This window comes from Cuculus canorus, chromosome 5 (genome assembly GCF_017976375.1).
Source record: "Cuculus canorus isolate bCucCan1 chromosome 5, bCucCan1.pri, whole genome shotgun sequence".
In the NCBI taxonomy this organism is placed as follows: Eukaryota; Metazoa; Chordata; class Aves; order Cuculiformes; family Cuculidae; genus Cuculus; species Cuculus canorus.
The window spans coordinates 35,891,220-35,910,337 of NC_071405.1; the positions used below are offsets into that span (position 1 = coordinate 35,891,220).

The 19,118-nt window shown below is 37.6% G+C and overlaps 1 protein-coding gene across 3 annotated transcripts in view; it reads left to right on the top strand.

The window, feature by feature from the left end:
* Window positions 1-19,118, top strand: part of GALNT18 (polypeptide N-acetylgalactosaminyltransferase 18) — a 244,808-nt gene that overhangs the window by 122,559 nt on the left and 103,131 nt on the right. For all 3 annotated transcript variants that reach the window (XM_054067429.1, XM_054067431.1, XM_054067430.1), the window contains exon 4: window positions 10,569-10,735. In XM_054067429.1, the coding sequence (XP_053923404.1) occupies window positions 10,569-10,735 (167 nt within the window). The remainder of the gene's footprint in view (window positions 1-10,568; window positions 10,736-19,118) is intronic.

The window sequence follows — 19,118 nt, forward strand, 5'->3', positions numbered from 1 at the left end:
AATGAATTAAGGTTTGGATTTTAAAAGAAACTACAGTTGGAAAAGAATCATGATCCTAATTTCTGTGAAGTTTTCGATTCTTGGTTAACTATCTGCCAGAAACATGTTAGATGTTACAGTATGTAACAGATGCACGCATACAAAATAATGACTTAATAACGGTAGCTTAGGAAGATTCCCCTGCCATGTTTCAGGAGCAAGTAGGTAATCTGACATTGAAATGTAGAAAATTCTGTTAGTGGGGGAAATGAAGAGTGTTGTCAGGCAGTGTGTACACTGTTTGCTGTGTATACGGCACCCCGGGGAGTAGAGCTGCAGGGTACTCTGAAAATCAAGTTGCTGAAAAAAGAATTCTGAGTCCTGATATGCAAATTCTCATTTCTGTGAAAGCACATGCATGTCTATTGTGGGAAAGAAATCTACTCTGCAAGAGTATGTTTTCCACTATAATAATAAATTTTTAGGATTTGTAGCACCTATTTTTAAAGCCAATTGCATTAGTCACTTCCAGGGTCTAGATACATGTATTTAAATTATACATGGACAGATACTAGGCTCAAGCAGCATAGCATGAAAGCCAAGGACAGAGAGCACAGCAAGTGGCATAGAAAGCTAGTTAATCAACTTTACTGGACCTTAGTCGTTTGTGGTATTCCTGTTCTGAATAGAAATGTGCGAAACCACGGATGATAGAGATACCACAATAGCTCTGGATGGAGTTAGCCTAGATCTCACCAAGCTCATTAGCCTGGATTTAGCATGGGTCTGCAAGAGCCAGCATGACACTGGAATCCCAGCAAAGGCTTGTGAGCAGGTAGCTAAAGGACCAGAGTCCATGTTGCCGTGTCTGGGCTCAGTTGTTGTCTACCATCTGTACTCGTAACTTATATGAAGTATGGGAAGTTGGAAAGACAACAGAAATACATGATAACTGAAGGCTAATGTATTTCATATATGACTGGCCCCAGTTGAGACAGGGAGAATTAAGTGCTTTGGCAAGAGTGTGTGCTGTTAGTAGTCCCTTTTAGATCATTCTGGTGTGACTCAGCCTTGACCTTATTTCTGCCTGCAGTGCTCTGAGAATTCACATCAAAATAACTTAGCAGAGGAGTTCAGGGTTTCTTTGCAAGGTTCATCAGTGAAAAAGGCCACTTCCCATATGTAATAACCCCATATTATAGCATAGAGGATTTTCTAGGGTTGATATTGTTGACATTTAATGCCATGAGAAAACAAGAAGACAATTAGAGATTGCTGAGCCACAACGCATGTGGAGGAAAGGGCAAATACTTCACCTTGCCCAGTCCTCCAATGTGGATGGCATGCAGAAATAAGAGACCACATTTAGTACTTAAGGCAGTGCACTCAGCCCAGTCCTCTGAATGCTGGATTCTCTGGAAAAAAATGACCATCCATCAGATGACCATCCAGCAGATCGTGGTTGGGTCAGTCTGTGGTACTTGTCAAACCTTGCAGTGGTACCTTCTAGTGTTATAGGTACTGCAAGGTGCTTTCCAACCCTTTGTTTTGCCATGAGTCTCATGTCCTGTGATGAAAGATTCTGAATTTGATTACTTTTCACTGAGTATTTGTGCTTGCACAGTGGAGTCCCTGGCACAGTCCAAAATAATCTGTCATAATACAGATTATAGTAAATAACTCCCTTGGATATCCCAGCCTCCTGCAGTAATTGTCACATCCTGGTGTAGGCTCCTTTTTTGAAGCATGTGGCAGACAGTACAGGCAGTATTATGGATTATTACTTATACTGTCTCTCCCAAGGCCTCTATTTATTTTCTGCTGCTGCATTTGGGTACTCTGCTGTTTACCACCCTTATGTGCATCTGTTAGCCTGTAATATATCTATGTTGCAAACTAACAGATAACTACTGGCTCTAACGAGCTTGGAAACATTGACGAAGGCAATGTTGTCTTTGCTGTGTACAGAAACAGGATAATGCGTCTGTGTTAGTTAGCATTCTGTTGTGATCACTACTTTAAGTAGGGTGGGCAGTAACCACAAAGCTTGTTGTGAGTGAAATGTTGAACAAGCTTACGCAGAAATACATTGTTAAAACTTAAGTTGTTTAGAGATCCCAAATCTGTGCACCAAATTTCCTTTTTAGTGAGTGCACTTAGGATTCTACTTTGTTGGGTTGTAAATTTGTTGTTGCCTGATCCAGTGTGCTGAAGAACATGTGGGGAAGAGAGATAACATTCTTCTTTGCTTATGTGATGAGAAGGTTAGAGGTAGCGGAAAAAGAGGTTTGCAGCAGGACCCCAGCAGAGAAACTGTTCTGCAGTTTTTCTCCTGCGTAGCCTGTATGATATGAGGGAGCTGACCAGTATGTGTAGAGCAACTTTTTCAGTCCATTTAACTGCAGTCAGACGAACTTCTTTTGCATTGGTAAAAGGAATATTTGAATGAAGATGCAAAGGCAAGAAAGGTGGAAGTAGAGAAGAAGCATTTAAAGCTCAGATGTTTTTTGTTCTTAATATTGCTTAATAGTATGGTGTAGCATTTAGCTTGTAGCAGGTTTGCCGTTTTGCTAGCTGAGTCAGTGCTCTTTGGCATCTAGACAAGTGCAGAGCAGATGTCCTGTTCCCTGTGCAGAGAAAAGGCTTTGGCAGTTTTGTAAGTAGATCTTGTTTCAAACATTTCACCAGTCCCAAACTGTATTATTTTGGGGGTCAATTCGGCAATGGCCCTGAAGAGCATCAGAATTATGTTTGTGATGAAGTGGGCATTAACAGAGCAGGCAGGATATCCACTGGATACAAATATAACTACAAGGGAGAAAAATGAAGCATTTGCTGGTTGAGGAGAGTGATGTCTTTTAAGACAAGGGCTGTTTAGGTGCATACATCTTCCGAAAAATGTCCATTAGCGTTACGGTGGTATGTGCAGTCCTGAATGTAGTATGCAAGATGTCAGAATTGTATACACCTTTAGATTTTCCTTCATTAAAAATCATGTAAGAAAAAAATGTGATCTTAAATTGTGAGAGTCAGGCTGGGCATTTGTACATTAGCTCTGCTGATCTCCAAAAGCCAGCTCCTACAGACTTGCATTCCATAAGCATTTACTTCCACGTGTCTGTGAAATAGTTCTGTTTTGCTGGGCTTATGTTAGTTATGGATATGCCTCCATGCTCATTTCTGGCAGAGGTTTTTTTTTCTACTCAAGATAGCATAAATATTGCATGTTGTATTTGATGTTTAAGAGGAATCCTTTAAAAAGAGCACAAAACCCTGGCACTTTACCTATTGTATTGTTTTGGATATAAGTCATAAAATTGCAAAATTATTCAGCATTCTCGTTAAATAACTGATTTTTAATTCTGTCATATTTCCTGCTTATTTAATCTCTCAACCTTTAATTCTTCTTTTTCTTGTCTTACTTTTGCCTGCCTCCAAACTGACTCATAGCAGCAGCGTGTACTGCCTGAGTGGCCACCCTCTGTGATTCTCATCTCTCCTTCAGTTTATCCTGTCTGAATGTATCTCCTCAAATGGCTGCTCTAGAAATATTTAGTATCACTAGCAGGCACATCAAATCAACTGTAACCAGCTATAAAAACCTAAGTTAATAATGTACACTTGCAGGTTTTGATCTTTTCTATTGTCTTCTTTAACTGAAAAATGATGCGATGCGGTAACCTCTGCATGTGTTCCCTCTTGTTTTCTCTCCCTCATTCTCTTATTGATGTGTCTTAACATGTGGATGTTCTTTCACTTGCCATACATTCACACTAATACATACTCAAAATAATCCATGGCATACTACTGAGAGGCGAAATAGCCAAATTTTTGGCCAAATAGCTGTGCAGAATTCTTCTCATGTTCATGCAAAAATGAGTTTTATTGAGGTCATCAACTCCTATCTTACTGCTTTTTTTGCTTTATTCAGAGGAAGACCTTGGTTTTAAGTACCAAGAAAAAAAATTGACCTTTATTATATAATTTCATCAACATTAATAGCTTTTATTAAAAGAAGTGGGGAATCAGTCTGTTACAATGCTGTAAGATGCTTAGGAGACCAATGATTAATCACTCTAGTGTTTGAGTCTTGGAATTTATCTGCATATTTATCAAGTTCCCTGCCTGTTACCTAACCTTTCCATGTTATAATATTTTTGTTTGTCTTTAGAGGCTGGTGCCAGGAGAAAAAATTTAGTTGTGTTTGCTTATGGCTATATAATAATTTTGCATTCGAATTACTCACATGATTGTATGCCTGCCTTTGCTTCCTTTTAATAGATGATGATGACCACAAAAAAATATTTCTAGATTTGAAGCAAAAGTACTATTTTACTGGCTGCAGTTCTGTTGTGAGAAATTATAATCCTCAGAGAATAGGAAAAAAGCCTTTTTTATATGTTGTTCAGTGCCTTGTTAGCATAGTTCAGATAACGCTTAAAATACTGATAATAGCAAAAGGAACAATGAAGAATTATGAAAAAAAAAAGGAATTATAAATGTAAGTAGTTTATCTGGAATTCTTACAAGATTCAGTTCTTTTGTATGAGTGTCAGTGCTCTTTATTTCATTTATGCCAGAGTGGGATTTTTTTTCCTCCCAACATCTTGAACTTCCATTTGCAATTTTGGCACCAGATCTTGAAGAAGGTGTGGTTCTGTTTCTGCTCATTCTTCTGAGATATTCTTATTCTGTTGGAACTAAAAGGCCTTCCCATACATGTTCTTAAACCAATACTTTAACCCAAAATGTTTTAGTAATATGCTTTATTGCACCCTGTGTTTTCAAAACAAAAAAAAGTGGAATAGGTGGTGTAATTTAGTGATTGTTGGCTGCCATAACCATGTAACTCTTGGTGAAACGTTCTCAAAAATGGCAGAAAATATTTTTTTCCATAATTTATATAGATGCATATAAATAGAGATGAGTTACTAATACAGGAAATCACTCTTGCTTTCTTTTTCTTACTGCATAGTTATGCTAGACTAATTTTAATATGACTGGCTAAACTGTCTTATCACAATGCATATATGTGAGAGGAATATAATTTTCCTGTGGACAAATATTTGAAAGCGGATTCATAATATATGCTGTCCTCCATTTACCACAGTTGTTCTTGAAATAGAACACTAGGAATTTCTCTAAATTTCTGGTAACCATGACAACTGTTACTTTAGTGTTATTAGCGCAATGTAATTTAGTGGAATAGGTTGCTAGAGGTAATTTTTAGCTACATTGGGATGATACTCATTATTGGAATTCTAAATATTATTTAGAATTGTTGTTTAAAAATCCCTTAGTCATAATACTGAAATGTGCTCTACTTTGTGGATTTGTTTTTTTTAGCAAGAGCCTCACTTTGCAGGGGGGCAGGTTAGGGGTCTTGTCCAGGCCCCTGCATGAGTCTTGGCGAAGAGCTGTCATTGAAACTTGTGTGTTGCTGGTTGCCACGCAACCATTCAAATCTTAGGGCTTAATGGTTCTAAGATTTTGATCTATGCAGTTTCCTACCTTTTTCCTCCTTCAGCATATTTTATACACACCTAAGTGCATCCTTTCTCTGTAGCTTTTTCTTTTTCATTCCTAGAATTATGGAATTTTATTCTTTGTTAAAGTTGGCTTAAAGGCAACATCACGTACTTGTGAAACTGCACAAGTGCTCTGCATTTTGTGCATGATCTGAAGCATGTGGACCTTAATCTAATTTGTTTAAATGAAAAAAAAGGCATGATATGAAAAACAATGTAGGCAGGAAAATGCATTCCTTAAAAACTCTATGCACATTGATAAAGAAGTGAGTTCAAGCTGGAAGTAAAGATGATAAATGAGTCTGAATGGAAAAAAGAAAATATGAACTTAATTTAGGGACGTACACTCATTGAAAATGAATCTATTTGAAAAGACTAAAGAAATTAGACACAACAGGAGCCTAATTCTATTCTCCTGTATTGTATATAGTTATTTTTTAATGTATGGTGGAGCAAAAAGGGAATCAAAAGACATTGACAACGTTAAACACGTTGCTACTCTCTTGCACAAAATGCAAGACAATTGAAAACCTTGTTCAGTGTTACCTAATTTAAAAAGATGTAAATGGATGCGGGTAGGAAAACCACTACAAATGATTTCCTTTAAATGAATGGAAGACATATCAAAAGCAGAAATTTTGCTTGAATGTTTCAGTTTATGTGTGGAGTTTTGGTAGGGCAGCAGTGGTTTAGAATCTGGTTTTCTCATCTGGGACATTTTTGAAATATAGTTTGTCACTGATTTCTTAACAGAAATATATTTTACACACATCTCAACCTTAGCTTAATTGATGGAGGAGAAAAAAAAACCCACCAGTTTTTAAGGAAGCAACTTCTTTGAACTATTTTTGATGTATTTTCATTGCCATTCAAAATACTTCCCAGAACCACTGTATTACTCCTTATCTGGTAGGTGACATATCTTACTGTTTTTGCTAGAGTTTAATTTTTATCTTTGTACATTGGTACAGCTGAGGATAACAAATAATACTAAGGTAGGCAGCTAAAAGGTAGATTGGACCATTTTATATCTCTACACATTTTAGCTGCAAGTGCATCACTAAAATAACAAGCTTTGTCGGTTCTTTACAGGCTAATACTGAAAATTATTTTGGTATATTTAGGCCTATTAACTAGTTCATAGCCTGTTTGAAGCCCAATTTTCAAAACCTGGATGAAATTATTACATCAAACAGAAATATGCTATCTTTATAAAGGTGTACAGGAGACTAGATATTTATTAGTAATTTCTCATTATGCTCATGCAGATTGTTTACATCTAACTTGTGTACAAGAGAGATGACATCCACAAAGTAATAGTATCCAGATTGCATGTGGAATGTTTTTGTCAATGCACGTGCATGCACGCCGTGTGCCATGAACTGGTCTGTTCTTCAAGGAGCCAAATCTGTAATGATCATAGCATATTTTGGAAAACTGTGAGGGCTAGTATTTAGAAATGATAGTGTGATCCTAAGTACTGGGCATCCCAGCCACTCTGAGCCTGCAATATACATGCTGAAAATCCTGCTTTCAGATGGCACTTAACCCAAGTGGCACCTAAAATTCACATTTACAAAAGATTCACGTTAGATTTGACAGTGCTGAGCCCAAGTCAGTTTGTGCCTGCTTCACCTACTCGGCCATCTAGGCAGTGTTCTTAAACAGCACTTTTAGCGATTGTTGAACACAGAAGACGACCTTTCTTTAATGAATGGTTTCAGAGGTTAAAATACTCACTCTAGGGTACAGGAGGCAGCTGTGGAGAACTATCTTTTCTCCTTAAGAAGATTTGAAACCTTATGTGAGGATATAGAGTTGGGACTGTTTAGCCTGGAGAAGAGGAAGCTCAGGGAGGATGTAATCAGTGTACATAAATACGTGAAGAGAGGCTGCAAAGAGAACAGAGCCAGGCTTTTCTCAGTGGTGCCCAGTGACAGGGCTAGAGGCAATGGGCACAAACTGAAACACAGCCGGCTCTGTCAGAATATCAGAAACCACTTTTTTTTGCTGTGAGGGTGGCTGAGCACTGGCATAAGTTGCCCAGAGAGTCTGTTGAGTCTCTATCTTTGGAGATGCCTCTAAGCTGTCTGGATAGGCTCCTGTGCAGACAGGTCTAGGTGACACTGCTTGAGCAGGATTTGGACAGGGTGCCCTCCAGAGGTCCATTCTAACCTCAGCCATTCTGTGATTCTGTATTGCTTCTCAAAAAAGTGCCCTGACACTTGATTTGCAGGCTCTGTGAAGGTGCCTTTATTCGTTCTGCCAAAACAGCACTTCTTAAAAGAAAACAGTAAACGTTAGCTTGCAAAAGGAAGAAAAAGTGATCACAAGAGATACCGTGGCATAATGTATACGATTGAACATAGCTGTAAAGTGAAGTCCAGGGTTTAAAATACGTGAATATCCATTGGAACAGGTACTGCAGTACAGGTCGTTCCTTCAAGGAATTTTCCCTAAAGACAAGGCTAGAGAGACCTGGTATCACTCCAACTTTGTGTACATTTAATTGCTCCATGGAAAGTGGAATCGCTTTGAAAAGGGGGACAGAAAATAATCACACCGAGCTGGCAAGTAGAAAGAAAGTTGAAAACTCTCTGAGGAGATCAGAGAAGATTGAACTCGTGCTCCTTCTGTTCTAGTTAAAGGTTTTAATTCCTGAGCTACTGGTTAAAAGAGAAAGCTAGTGCTGCCTTCCACCGGTTGTCCTCTGGAAGAAAAAGCAGCTCCTTTTGCCTCTTGTTTCAGTGTTTTATTTTGAATAAAACCCACTTGGATTCTCATCTCTAGAAAGGGCCTGTGGCTCTCATTAATTCAGAGGCCCCACAGTGTTTCATGGAAGAATTTTATTTCCTGTTCTGTATATGTGCTTCTGAACAGCAATGTACTTTAGAGGTTACATATCACTCTACTGAAAGATGCAATATTTAGATTTTCTTTATGAATCTATTGATAAATCCTTCTTAGAAAATCTTGATGGCCAGAAAAACTTTCTGAAGCCAGTATGGATCCTGACTGCACCTGCTTTTAAAGGCTAGTTATAAAAAATGTCCAAATGTAAGCCTTCATGAGAAACTGATTTTCAAAGTAGTGAAATTTTATTACAAGTCATCTTTGATGAACTGGCATTCGCTTTAAAGAAAAAAGAAAAGGGAGGGGAGCCGATTGATTATAAATGTCACAATGACACTTCACAAGCTGTTGTTACCTTTGATCTGCTGTCCAGTGGTACTCAAAAAAAAAAGTGACTTGCCTTTAGCTCTCCTGAAAGCTTCAAAAAAACCTTTACAGTCTGATGCTTAAAGCTAAAAACACCCTTTGCAGTGAAAAAAGGAGCTAACACACCAATAGAAACAAACTGATTTTGGAAATTAAATTTTGTTTTGTTATGCTGCAGAAAGATCAAGCTACAAGTGGGAATCGGTAAATCCAAACATCATTTTAATTGCTTCTTGTATTGATGCCACGGAACAAAAAGCTGTGGATCTCTGTGAACAGGTTTCTTACTTGTTTCCAAAAGATGAATAAACCAGCTCATTAAAAAATATAGCATACACCTTTTAAGACTAAAACTGTTGTAATTCCTTTTTCAAGACTGTTTTCTGGTTTACATGTGTACGTAATTATTTCACATACTAACAGAGAAAAGTACCTAATATACTACATAACTTCTTCAGTATGATTTCCATCAGTTTGAAACGAATGACTGAGTTGAGAAAATTGGTTGACCAGCCAAATTTTGAATACTATGTGTATTTTTTTGTTTCTGGATGTCATGTCTTCTGTGTGCTCAACTCTTTTCAGAGGCTTTAAAAACATACATGGAAATTTATCATCTTGATTGAACCTGACTTTTGTGCAAATTCAAGCATGTGAAGAGCCTGGCTTCCAGGATCTTCTGGACGTAGTGATTCTAGACATGTTGAAAGCAGACAGCCTCTTCAGTGTTGTCAAGAGGTGGAGAAGTGCATTAACATCATTCGGATCCATCTATAGAGCCTATCTAGAAATTGTGCCTGGATTAGCTTGTGGCCTAATTTCATCCCAGGAAATTGTTTCAGATCTGAGGAAAAGTTAGAATTAACTGTTGTTCAGAAACATTGAATTAAAATACTAAAAGTTTCAGAGAAAATAATTGATTACTTTTAGTTAATTAACTAGTGGTTTTATTAAAAAAGCAAACATTTTCCTGACAATTTAATAGAAATTGTTAAAAGGACTTTGAATTTTTCATAAAGTTACAGAATTTGAATCTTTTTTGAAATGAATGAGGGAAAAAAACCCAAGAAAACATTAAGCAACTTAGAAGTTGTGGGCAGTACTTCCATGCCGCTGTTTGCATAAGCAAATTGAAATGTACTAAAATATATATTTTTTAAAAAGCACAGAAAAATCCACCAGGTTACGAGAGTATTCTTCATTCTGATTAAATCTCTTGACTGAGCTCACAGATAAGTTTTCCATCCTTGCACCTGTTTTCCTGGCTACACTGTCTATCTTAGCTTTTGCAGCAGGATGTTCTTTGGAGCTGGGATTTTACTGTGGTTTTACTTATTGAGATGAAAAAGGAATCCCCCCCTCTTGACTGACACAGATGGCAGATTCTGTAGCAAAAATAAATAGTGTGGCTATTAAGAAGATGCTTTTAAAGCAAGGACCTAACTGTATTTATTCTTGTCAGCACTGTCCAGAAAGAAATTGTGAACTGCTGTTGGAAGTTGCATTTAAACTAGAGTTTGTATTTCATTTGCAAACTAATTTTAAGTGTTTTGGGTGTTGGGAGGAAAAGTGAGCTCACTGTAGGATTTGGTCACGCAGGCAGAATTGGGACTTTATTTTCAGGGATTCCTTTTTAAATATAGTAATTTATGAGATTCTTGTCCATATGTGCTCTGAACAGGTACGGAGGCCTTCTGATCCATGCCTACAGAATACCTTTTCATCATTCTTATGGAAGGGGATAGATTTCTCTGAAATAGTTTGTGTTGACATCATGACTTCCAACAGTTTACATCTCTTTTGTTTGTTTTTGTTTTTGTTTTTTTTTACCTTTGCCTTCAGGTGCAGAAACCTTACATTTCCTGACAGGCTTCCTGAGGTCAGCATTGTATTCATATTTGTTAATGAAGCTCTCTCGGTGATTCTGCGCTCCATTCATTCAGCCATTGACCGGACTCCTGCTCATCTGCTCAAAGAGATTATTTTAGTTGATGATAACAGTAATAATGGTAAGAGGTTTTTGTTCTTCCCCCCCACCCTTCCCCAGTTGTTGGATCATACACGAGAAACCTTGAATTCTGGTTCCTCCTCATTCCATTGGCATTTCAAATGTTGTCTGTATATTCTGTCTTCTTCATCTCACAGTCTTGCAGGATTATCTTCAAATATGTACAAGTGGAGAATGTTAAAAAGGGTGTATACAAAGATAGGATGCTCTTTCTGTATGTTTAAGGTGTCTTGTAAGCAGATTTTTGAGTGTAAAATAGTTTAGAGACCTAAGAAATTTTACTACTTTAAAGTGCTTCCAAGATTATATGCTTTTTGTGCTCTTCCTGTGTCTGTTGTATGATTGCATGTGTATAGTCACTTTTTCTTTTGTGTAAAAGATCTTTCTGTTTTTCTCAGACATCTTCCTTAGATTTCAGTTCTCCTTTCCTCATTGGCAAGATTTACCTTGCTGCTTTTCTACTCTATGAACTCAGGTCTTGCTCCCCATGATCCAAAGGACTGGACTGCCCAGGTCTGATTCCTCAGTGTTTGCCTAGGTATTTGTCAATGAGACCATGCTGAGCATTATTTACAAGTCTTGTTTTAAGGCAACTTTAGTGATGAAATATAAATAAAAACAGGATGCTCAAGGTAAAGTAAAATTTTGCTCTGCTGGAGGGGTTAGTTTTGAACTCCTAAAATACAAGACAAATCTGAATTTATCTTGTTAAAGAAAATGCTGAACAAAGGGCTTGTCTTATACTTGCTGTCATTATAGCTGTTACGTGATTCCTGTAGCTAGATCCTATGACTCAGTGCTGATCGTAAATGTATCTCAGATTTGTACAGAGAAGAAACTGGGAAACAAGTAAATAAACTCCCCACCCCAGGCTAAGCACTTCATCATCTGCTCTTCTTCTCAGTGTCAATGAAGGAAAAAGTAAAATTCTGACTCTTGAAAGTACACACAAAACCCAACAACTTAATGTAGGCTTGTGTCAAATCTAATTCCAGTTCCAATGAATAATACTATGCTTAGAGTTACTTGAGGGTAACCAAACTTTTCTTGTAACATGCACTGATGGCATAATGTAGGTAAATTGGCATACAGGATTTATGAGTTTTTATTCTTAGTTTATGGCACAGTTTATGATGTAGCAATGCGATGAAGTAAACAAATAAATCGCATGATCACATAAATAGTAAAGTGTGAGCAGAATAATAAAAAAAGCCAAAATCAACATGCACACAAACACGCGTGCATGTATACATGATTCAGAAGCATCTTGTGAACTGAGGTAGACTTTTGATTTGCTTCGGTGTTGCAGTTCAGTCATTTGTTATGTGGTTTTACTGACACACTCATTGGCCTTGGGTTTTGCCCACCCCCTCGTGCAACTTAGGAAATTTGATAGGGGAAAGAAAATAAAACTGAAATGAAACTTTGTTTGGTGGACTTGGTCTCTGGAATGCTTTGGTAGAAATGCATTCTTGCATCTTTCAAACAAGTGCAGTTTTTGCCATCCAGGAGCTCAATGAATCTAAATGGCTATTGGTGCTGCAGGGCCTGAGGGCTCTAGGCATGGAAGCCATAGAAGAATAAGAAAAATTATCTGGCTGAATAAAGAGGTTTCTAGAGTTTGAGTCTGATTTTCTGTAATTTACAGGTAGTTATTCCAGGGGGCACATTCCAAGGCAATCTTAGAAACGTCAGTATTTGTGAGAACCTGTCATCACTGTGACAAGCTCACTAAAAAATTATCTTTGCACTGTGCTCTATAGGCTTGTCAAAATTATTCTTTTTCACTGTTTCTTACCTGAAATAGATAAGAAATCACAGAAAACCTCACTTAATCTTTCAGAAAGACCTGTTCAGCCACATTTTGTGTTAACACCAGTATCAGTGCTCTACAGTATTGTATTTTTATAGTTGGCTGTGACTGTTGTTCAAGCTTGTGTCGCTTACCCTCCAGTGCATTAAAATCTTAGATTCCTGGCCCCAAACAGGACAGAAATTAAGAAGGTAACCTTTGGTTTGGCTGTCTTGGCTTTGTGTTATGCATCATTCTATACAAATCACACTGTGCAGAGTGCTATTTAATCTCCCAGAAAAACTAAACTCTCTCCAGAATTTTTTGCTACTCTTCTAACCCTTTCTCTGGCATCTCTTCCCTGTGGTAGTAAAATAGATTCCTACGGTCCTCTTTATCCCATAATGTATGCTGAAGACCTAGTAATAGGCATCCATTTGGAGAGGATGGATGTTTGGTAGGAAAGGGAGTGATTGTAAAGATGATTTATGGGCTTTTCTATTATTAGTTTAAATCCTGAAATATTTATTTTACAATTTACTTTTGCTTTTACAATATTCTATTTTCAATGATTTTCTCCCTTCCAGCATCACTACAAGTAATCCTTTATATTTAGTGTCATTCTGTGGTTTTGTTAGTAGCTGTTTAGCTTGTGAGTGTTGCTGCTTGTGAAGTAAGAGGGTTATTCTGGATTTCCCTGTAATGTTACCTGAGGGAGCAAAAGCTCGCCTTGTGCTTGCATCTAGCTCCAGGCTCTGCTTCGCGAGGAAACCTGTCAGAATCCTAATTATAAGTCTTATATTTACTCGTAGGCAATCACTGGGGATGGCAACTTTTATAACTTAATGTAAGACTTCTTTTTTTTTTGTGATGCTGCAGCCATGGATTTCACAGGCAAGAAACATCGCACTGTGGGAAGTGACTGGAAAGAAAAAGTGAGAGCAGAGATCAGACATACTGCAAATGAACATGTTTTCTTATTTTGATTCTCTTGCACTATTTGATTGGATTCACATAACATAGTGGTTTAAAATAAAAGCAGATACGATGATTGACACTAGAGAAGGGCACCAAATTTTCCTGCTTCTGAGGGGAAGCAAAATACTGCTAAACTGTTATAAATCCTTGCTGTGGGCCAAAATCTAAATCTAGTAATGAACATTTGAATTCTTCTCTAAATTCACTAAACCTCTTTCAGAGAAGAGCAGTGGAAGAGCTAGTTGCTTTTTAAAATTCCAGAAAGCTGTTTTCAGAAACCATATATTCAAGTGTACAGCCAAAGCCTGTACATTTCTCTTGAACAATATAGGCTATGATGTTTTATTTCATGCACTGCAGGGTATGTCAAGCAAATTGTCTATGACGTTCTCTAAACCTCAGTGCAGTTTTTCAAGTTCCCAATTACATTTCAGGAAAATCCAATTATTATCTTTGTGAAGTTTTCCCTTTTTTAAAATAAATTTTTCAAGTTAGGAAACTGTGAAGATTCCAGTGTGTGCCATCTCAAAGCAGAAAATAGATTTAACAGCTCCTCAAATTTTGTTCCTTTATTTTAATGGAGCCATGTGCATGCTTTAATCTGTGTTTTTCACTATACAATCTTTTCTGGTGGAATTCTGATAAGCATAGCACTAAAGTGTTTCGTACATGCTGTTTGGTATATTAGCATTAAAATTTGATTGAACTGAAGGTTAAAAAAAAGTGTGTTTCGGTGTTATATAGTGAGAACAAAAGATCTATTAAAAACCCCAAACTAAATATCAGTGTTGTTCATTTGGAACTCATTCAGGTCTCAGTCGCATTGGTGTGAAATAGAACAACAGCACTGATTACAGGTATTTTACTGTAGTTTTAAGTGCAATCTGTCAGATCAGAATCTTTCCCATTCTCCTCAGGAACACTGTTTGCCTTTCAGAGATAATATTTGCTCACTAGTTTATAACTTGGCAGTAAAAAAATGTATTCATTTTTGCCTTCAGAAGTAGCACCCAGCTGACTCAATACATTTGAGGAGAGGGATTTGCAGAGAGAAAGCTTTAAAAAACTTTTGAGTGTCTACACCCACAACTGCTGGTCATTCATTAGACCTTAGAAATGTCTTTAGAAAAGTTATGGCCTGAGCTGGAGACTACTGGAATAAGGTTTTATTCATTCTCTGGCTTGTTGCATCCTGCCCTATGGGGCACAGGGTGGTGACCATCTGTGCCACTGGAGTCCAGTCTTGACTTTTTGCTGGCATTGAGCCTCACTGCATTAGGAAGCACGTCTTGAAGATATTTTAAGATGATTTGAAATCTCTCTAAAAAACTCATTGTGATCCACGATGTGTTCAGCTTCATGGGGAGGCAGTAGGCATTAATATGTCCAGAGTATGCCTTACAACATTTTATATTATAGCAATAATTACATCATCTATGGCATTCTTTTCATATTAAAGTTAATAATAAATATTACAGTAGAGGTTCAGATTTCATAAAGATTTTTCCTTTTTCTTTTAATCATTACTTATGAATGAAATATTCTAACATACTCAGTTAAACAATTCTCATTCTTTGTCCTGAGATTTCTATGAATACAGCTATGGAATTGCAGTAATAATGCTGGCTATGACAGGATGCTAATTTTATGACTTGCAGTGTCCAAGAGAACACTCTTTTACCACAGAGTGGTAGAATATAATCGCATGCAACTGTATCATCTTTGAGAGATTTACAACATTGTCCTCAAAACACTGATTAAAAGGAAGCTTTTAAAAAGCATCCAGAGCTTTCAGTTAGAAAGGTATATTTCTTCTTTCATTATTTTTAAGAGATATTTGGGAATAGAAGATTGTCTCTCTGGTTTTTTTTCTCCTTTACAAAAGCAGTGATTGATAAACCACAAAAGTAGTGTTCAAATGCATGCTGGATTTCATGTTGCAATGTAACTTGAAGGTGGCTTACTTGTAGACCAAACAAATCTGAACGTTGATTTTTAAAACCTATTAATAACAGTTTCCCAGGAAAAACTTTAGGACTTGTCCTTCTGTTTGACTTGTTCTTCTCTTACCTCAATGGCAGCAAATTTCAAGGGCAAATAAAACCATTTAGAATGAGGAAAAACCCAAACTTTATTCAAACCTGCATTTGCTTTTGGGCCATGATTTATACGTTGTGAAGATTGTGCTTTACCTGCCTAGATTTGCTCCCTCCACCAGTTAACAATCTCGATGCTGAAATCCCTATTATTGCAAAATCTTTACACAAGCAAACTTTCAGTAATTTGGCTGGGTTTTACCTGAAAAAGGACTGTGTAATGCTAGTTAGGAATTAGATGCTAAAAAAGCCTGTATTTTATGTATGAACCAGGAAATCTGTCTCCTTTGTAGATTTGAGAAAAACTTTAGCTGTTGTTACACATTATGCATTTTGCTTGCATATTAACATTTAGCCTTGAAACTTGAATAAATGAAGACAATTCTTTGAGCATGTGTTTACTGCTACATGCTCTGTGCTGATGCTAGGACTGCAATGAGGTACGTCTTGCCTCGTGTGCCAGCTACTGTGGATGCATCTGAAAATACGTCAGAGGAGAATAACCAGAAGCAAAATGTGGTCTGTTAGCCATCTGTTTCAGCAGTCAGCAGAAGTTAGCAGAATAAGGAATGTTCTTCTTATTCTGAGATGTGAAAAAGTGGAGTATGTGGACACTTCTGTTCATGTCCTGGTGATGATTGGCCAGGTAGCTCGGAACTCTTGTGGAAAAAATTAAGAATCACTATTGTAAATAGGCTATGAGAATACAGACAGTAGGTCCTGAAGATGATGTCCTAGAGTGGCTGCAAACTGTTTTCTCCTCTTTCTTGTCAGTCCTTATGATGTTGTGTTCGATTCCTGCTTTAAAGAGAAAAGGCTGTGGAAATCAAAAGCATATGAGCAACAGAGCAGTAGAAAGAGAAACACTGTCAATGAAGAATGCTACCTGTCCTCTTTTGTTTTGATTTACTGCTCTTGACGCTTTTTCCTCTACCTGTGTTCTTCCCTTCTTTTTTTTATACAGGGGTGGTCTGCATCCTTGGCCTCGATTCCCTCAGTCCACTTTCTTTTTCCCAATTCTACCCTGGCAGTCTGCTCTTTAAGATGTTCACTTCCTCATACCCATTCCATACACCTCGTCCTTGTTTATATGAGATTGTGCCCTTCAGTCAGGGTGTCCCTTTTACCTGTTCTCAAATTCCGGTGTACCTGCTCCTTTTACCTTCTCCCTATCTCCTCCACCGCAGTATTTACTCTTCTTTCTCACTAACTGCACTCTTCCATTTTTCCCATGTCAGCATATGACTGGCCGTGGCCTTTAACTCCAGTAATTAAGTTGCCTGACTCATCCTTCCCTCCTTTCCTCCTCCTCCCTCCAGTAATATTCTGTTCCTTTCTTTGTGACATATTTTTATCATTCTCTCATTTTCTTCTTTTTTGTCTCTGACTCCTCCTTTTCCTCAATGTTTTCCCATTTTCTTTTGCTTTCCTGTAAAAACAATTGTGTTGTATTCTTTTAGATTATTGTTCCTAACTCTCCCATTTCTGAACTCCGTACTGCATTATACTCACGTGTTGACTTGCATTCTGCCACGTGTGGGGCAGGGATAGCACCCCTTGCTGAAGGCAAGAGTCTGATGTTTATAGCATTGTAATAATAGTTGTATGAAAGGTGTTTGATAACCAGCATGCAGTTTGCTTTGTTTTATAATAGGAACTGTCACATTCTCCATTCTTTATAACTGACGTGAAAGATCCTTATCCTTTGTTTTCTGGAAGCTTAGGAAAGCTCCAGTGCTGTGAGAGTGAGGTGGGGCTGCAGGACAACTACAGCTAAGTGTGGCTTTTCCAGTGCATCCTAGAGAGCTCACACATCTGTTGGACCATTTGCCTCTGTGGAAGCATGTGCTCAGCAGGTCTTTGGAGTGACAAAGTAACCTTTCAGAAGAACAGTTATTTTAATCATCTGCAGTATAGCATAATTGGGTCTCGTTGGAAAAGCAAAATGTGCATGCAGGCTGATAGCATACCCTCTGTCCACATCAGGGATCATCAGAGGGCAGCAGAGCTTTTATTGCAGTCTCCTGACATCAGAGGTTTTGATTCAAATGTTCATATAGTACTGTGAACTGAATCCTCGTAGCCAGCAGTTGTTGAAAGTTAATATGTAGTCTTCTTATCTTTTATTCCATCCACAAGGTAATTTAGCTCATTCAGTCCTAATACTCTCACAGCGTTGCAGCCTATTAATAACTTTCTCTATATCTCATTCAGTACAGCAAGTCCAAGAGGACAGTGGCCATTTCTAAAACCAGCATTTTCTATACTTGCAGTTTCATGTAGGCAGCAGATAGAAAATTTATATTTTTTCATGAGATTTTTTCCTTTTCTTAATATGACAAAGCCATTGCTATTAAACTAAGCTTTAAGATTGGAATAACAACGTGTCTGATTTCAGCATGGGAGGAACTAATTTTAGTGTCATCTCAGTGGTATGTACATGGCATATTTAATCCTAATGGAAGATAGTAAAGTGGAGTATCTGAGCTGCAATATAGGAAATTCTGAAAAACGAGAGCTCAGAAAAAATATCTGGGAGTGAATTCAGCTGCAGCTTTACATTTTTTTATATCTTCTCTTTTTTTTTTCAGATAGCAAATGAAACTCAAAGCTATACTGGCACTTTTTTGTTGTGGTTTTGCTTTATCTTGAATCCCAGTGTGCCAATTCTTGCTGTGGATCTATTTCACATGTGCTGTGCACCCTAAATTTCAAGTAGCACAATGTGCAGTGAGAATTTTCTTCAATCCTGTGTGTGTTCTGCCATCCTCTAATGAAACAAGCTTCAGTGTGAGCACAGTCATACGTGCTTTCAGTTTTCTGATCATATTAAAGCTCAATACAGACAATACAGCTGAAGTTTCTACGTGATGATAAATAGCTGCACATTGCATTTGTAATCTTTTGGAAGAAAGATTTTGGGGCAAATTATAGGAAATAGCATCTGTGTCAGGTGTAATTCAGAAACCGTATCTGGGCCACAGTGTTGAAGACTGCAGTCAAATTCAATAAGAACAGACTAGTTTTAAGCTCTCATGGTAGCAATGAGGAATTCACCCTGTGTACGTTGGAAGTGCGGTGGGCTGGTGGCATGACATCCTGTGAAAATGCCAGTGTATAAATGCTGCCTTGGTCCACTTCTCAGTCACTGTCACTGTGATTTTAGCATCATTAAAATTAGTTATGAGAGATCTCTGAGAAATTCCTTGATTGAAAAAATGTGGGGTTTTTTCCCATCTTTTCCCCTCTCTCATGTTTGTTGGGATTATTTTGCCTTCAGGAATGCTTGAAGAGTTTCTGTTGATAATATTCTCAAACACATCTCACTGAATTTAAGTAGCAGCCATGTGCGTAGATCTGGAGCAGTGGCAAATAGTCAGAGCAGTGCTGATATCTGTTGGTGTCAGTAAGGTAACTCTGGTTTCTTCAGAGATTATTTCCTTTTGGCACTTTTTCCTGTAAATTATCCAAAGATCTTGCATCCAGTAGAATTTGGTTTTGAGATATTCTAGTAATGT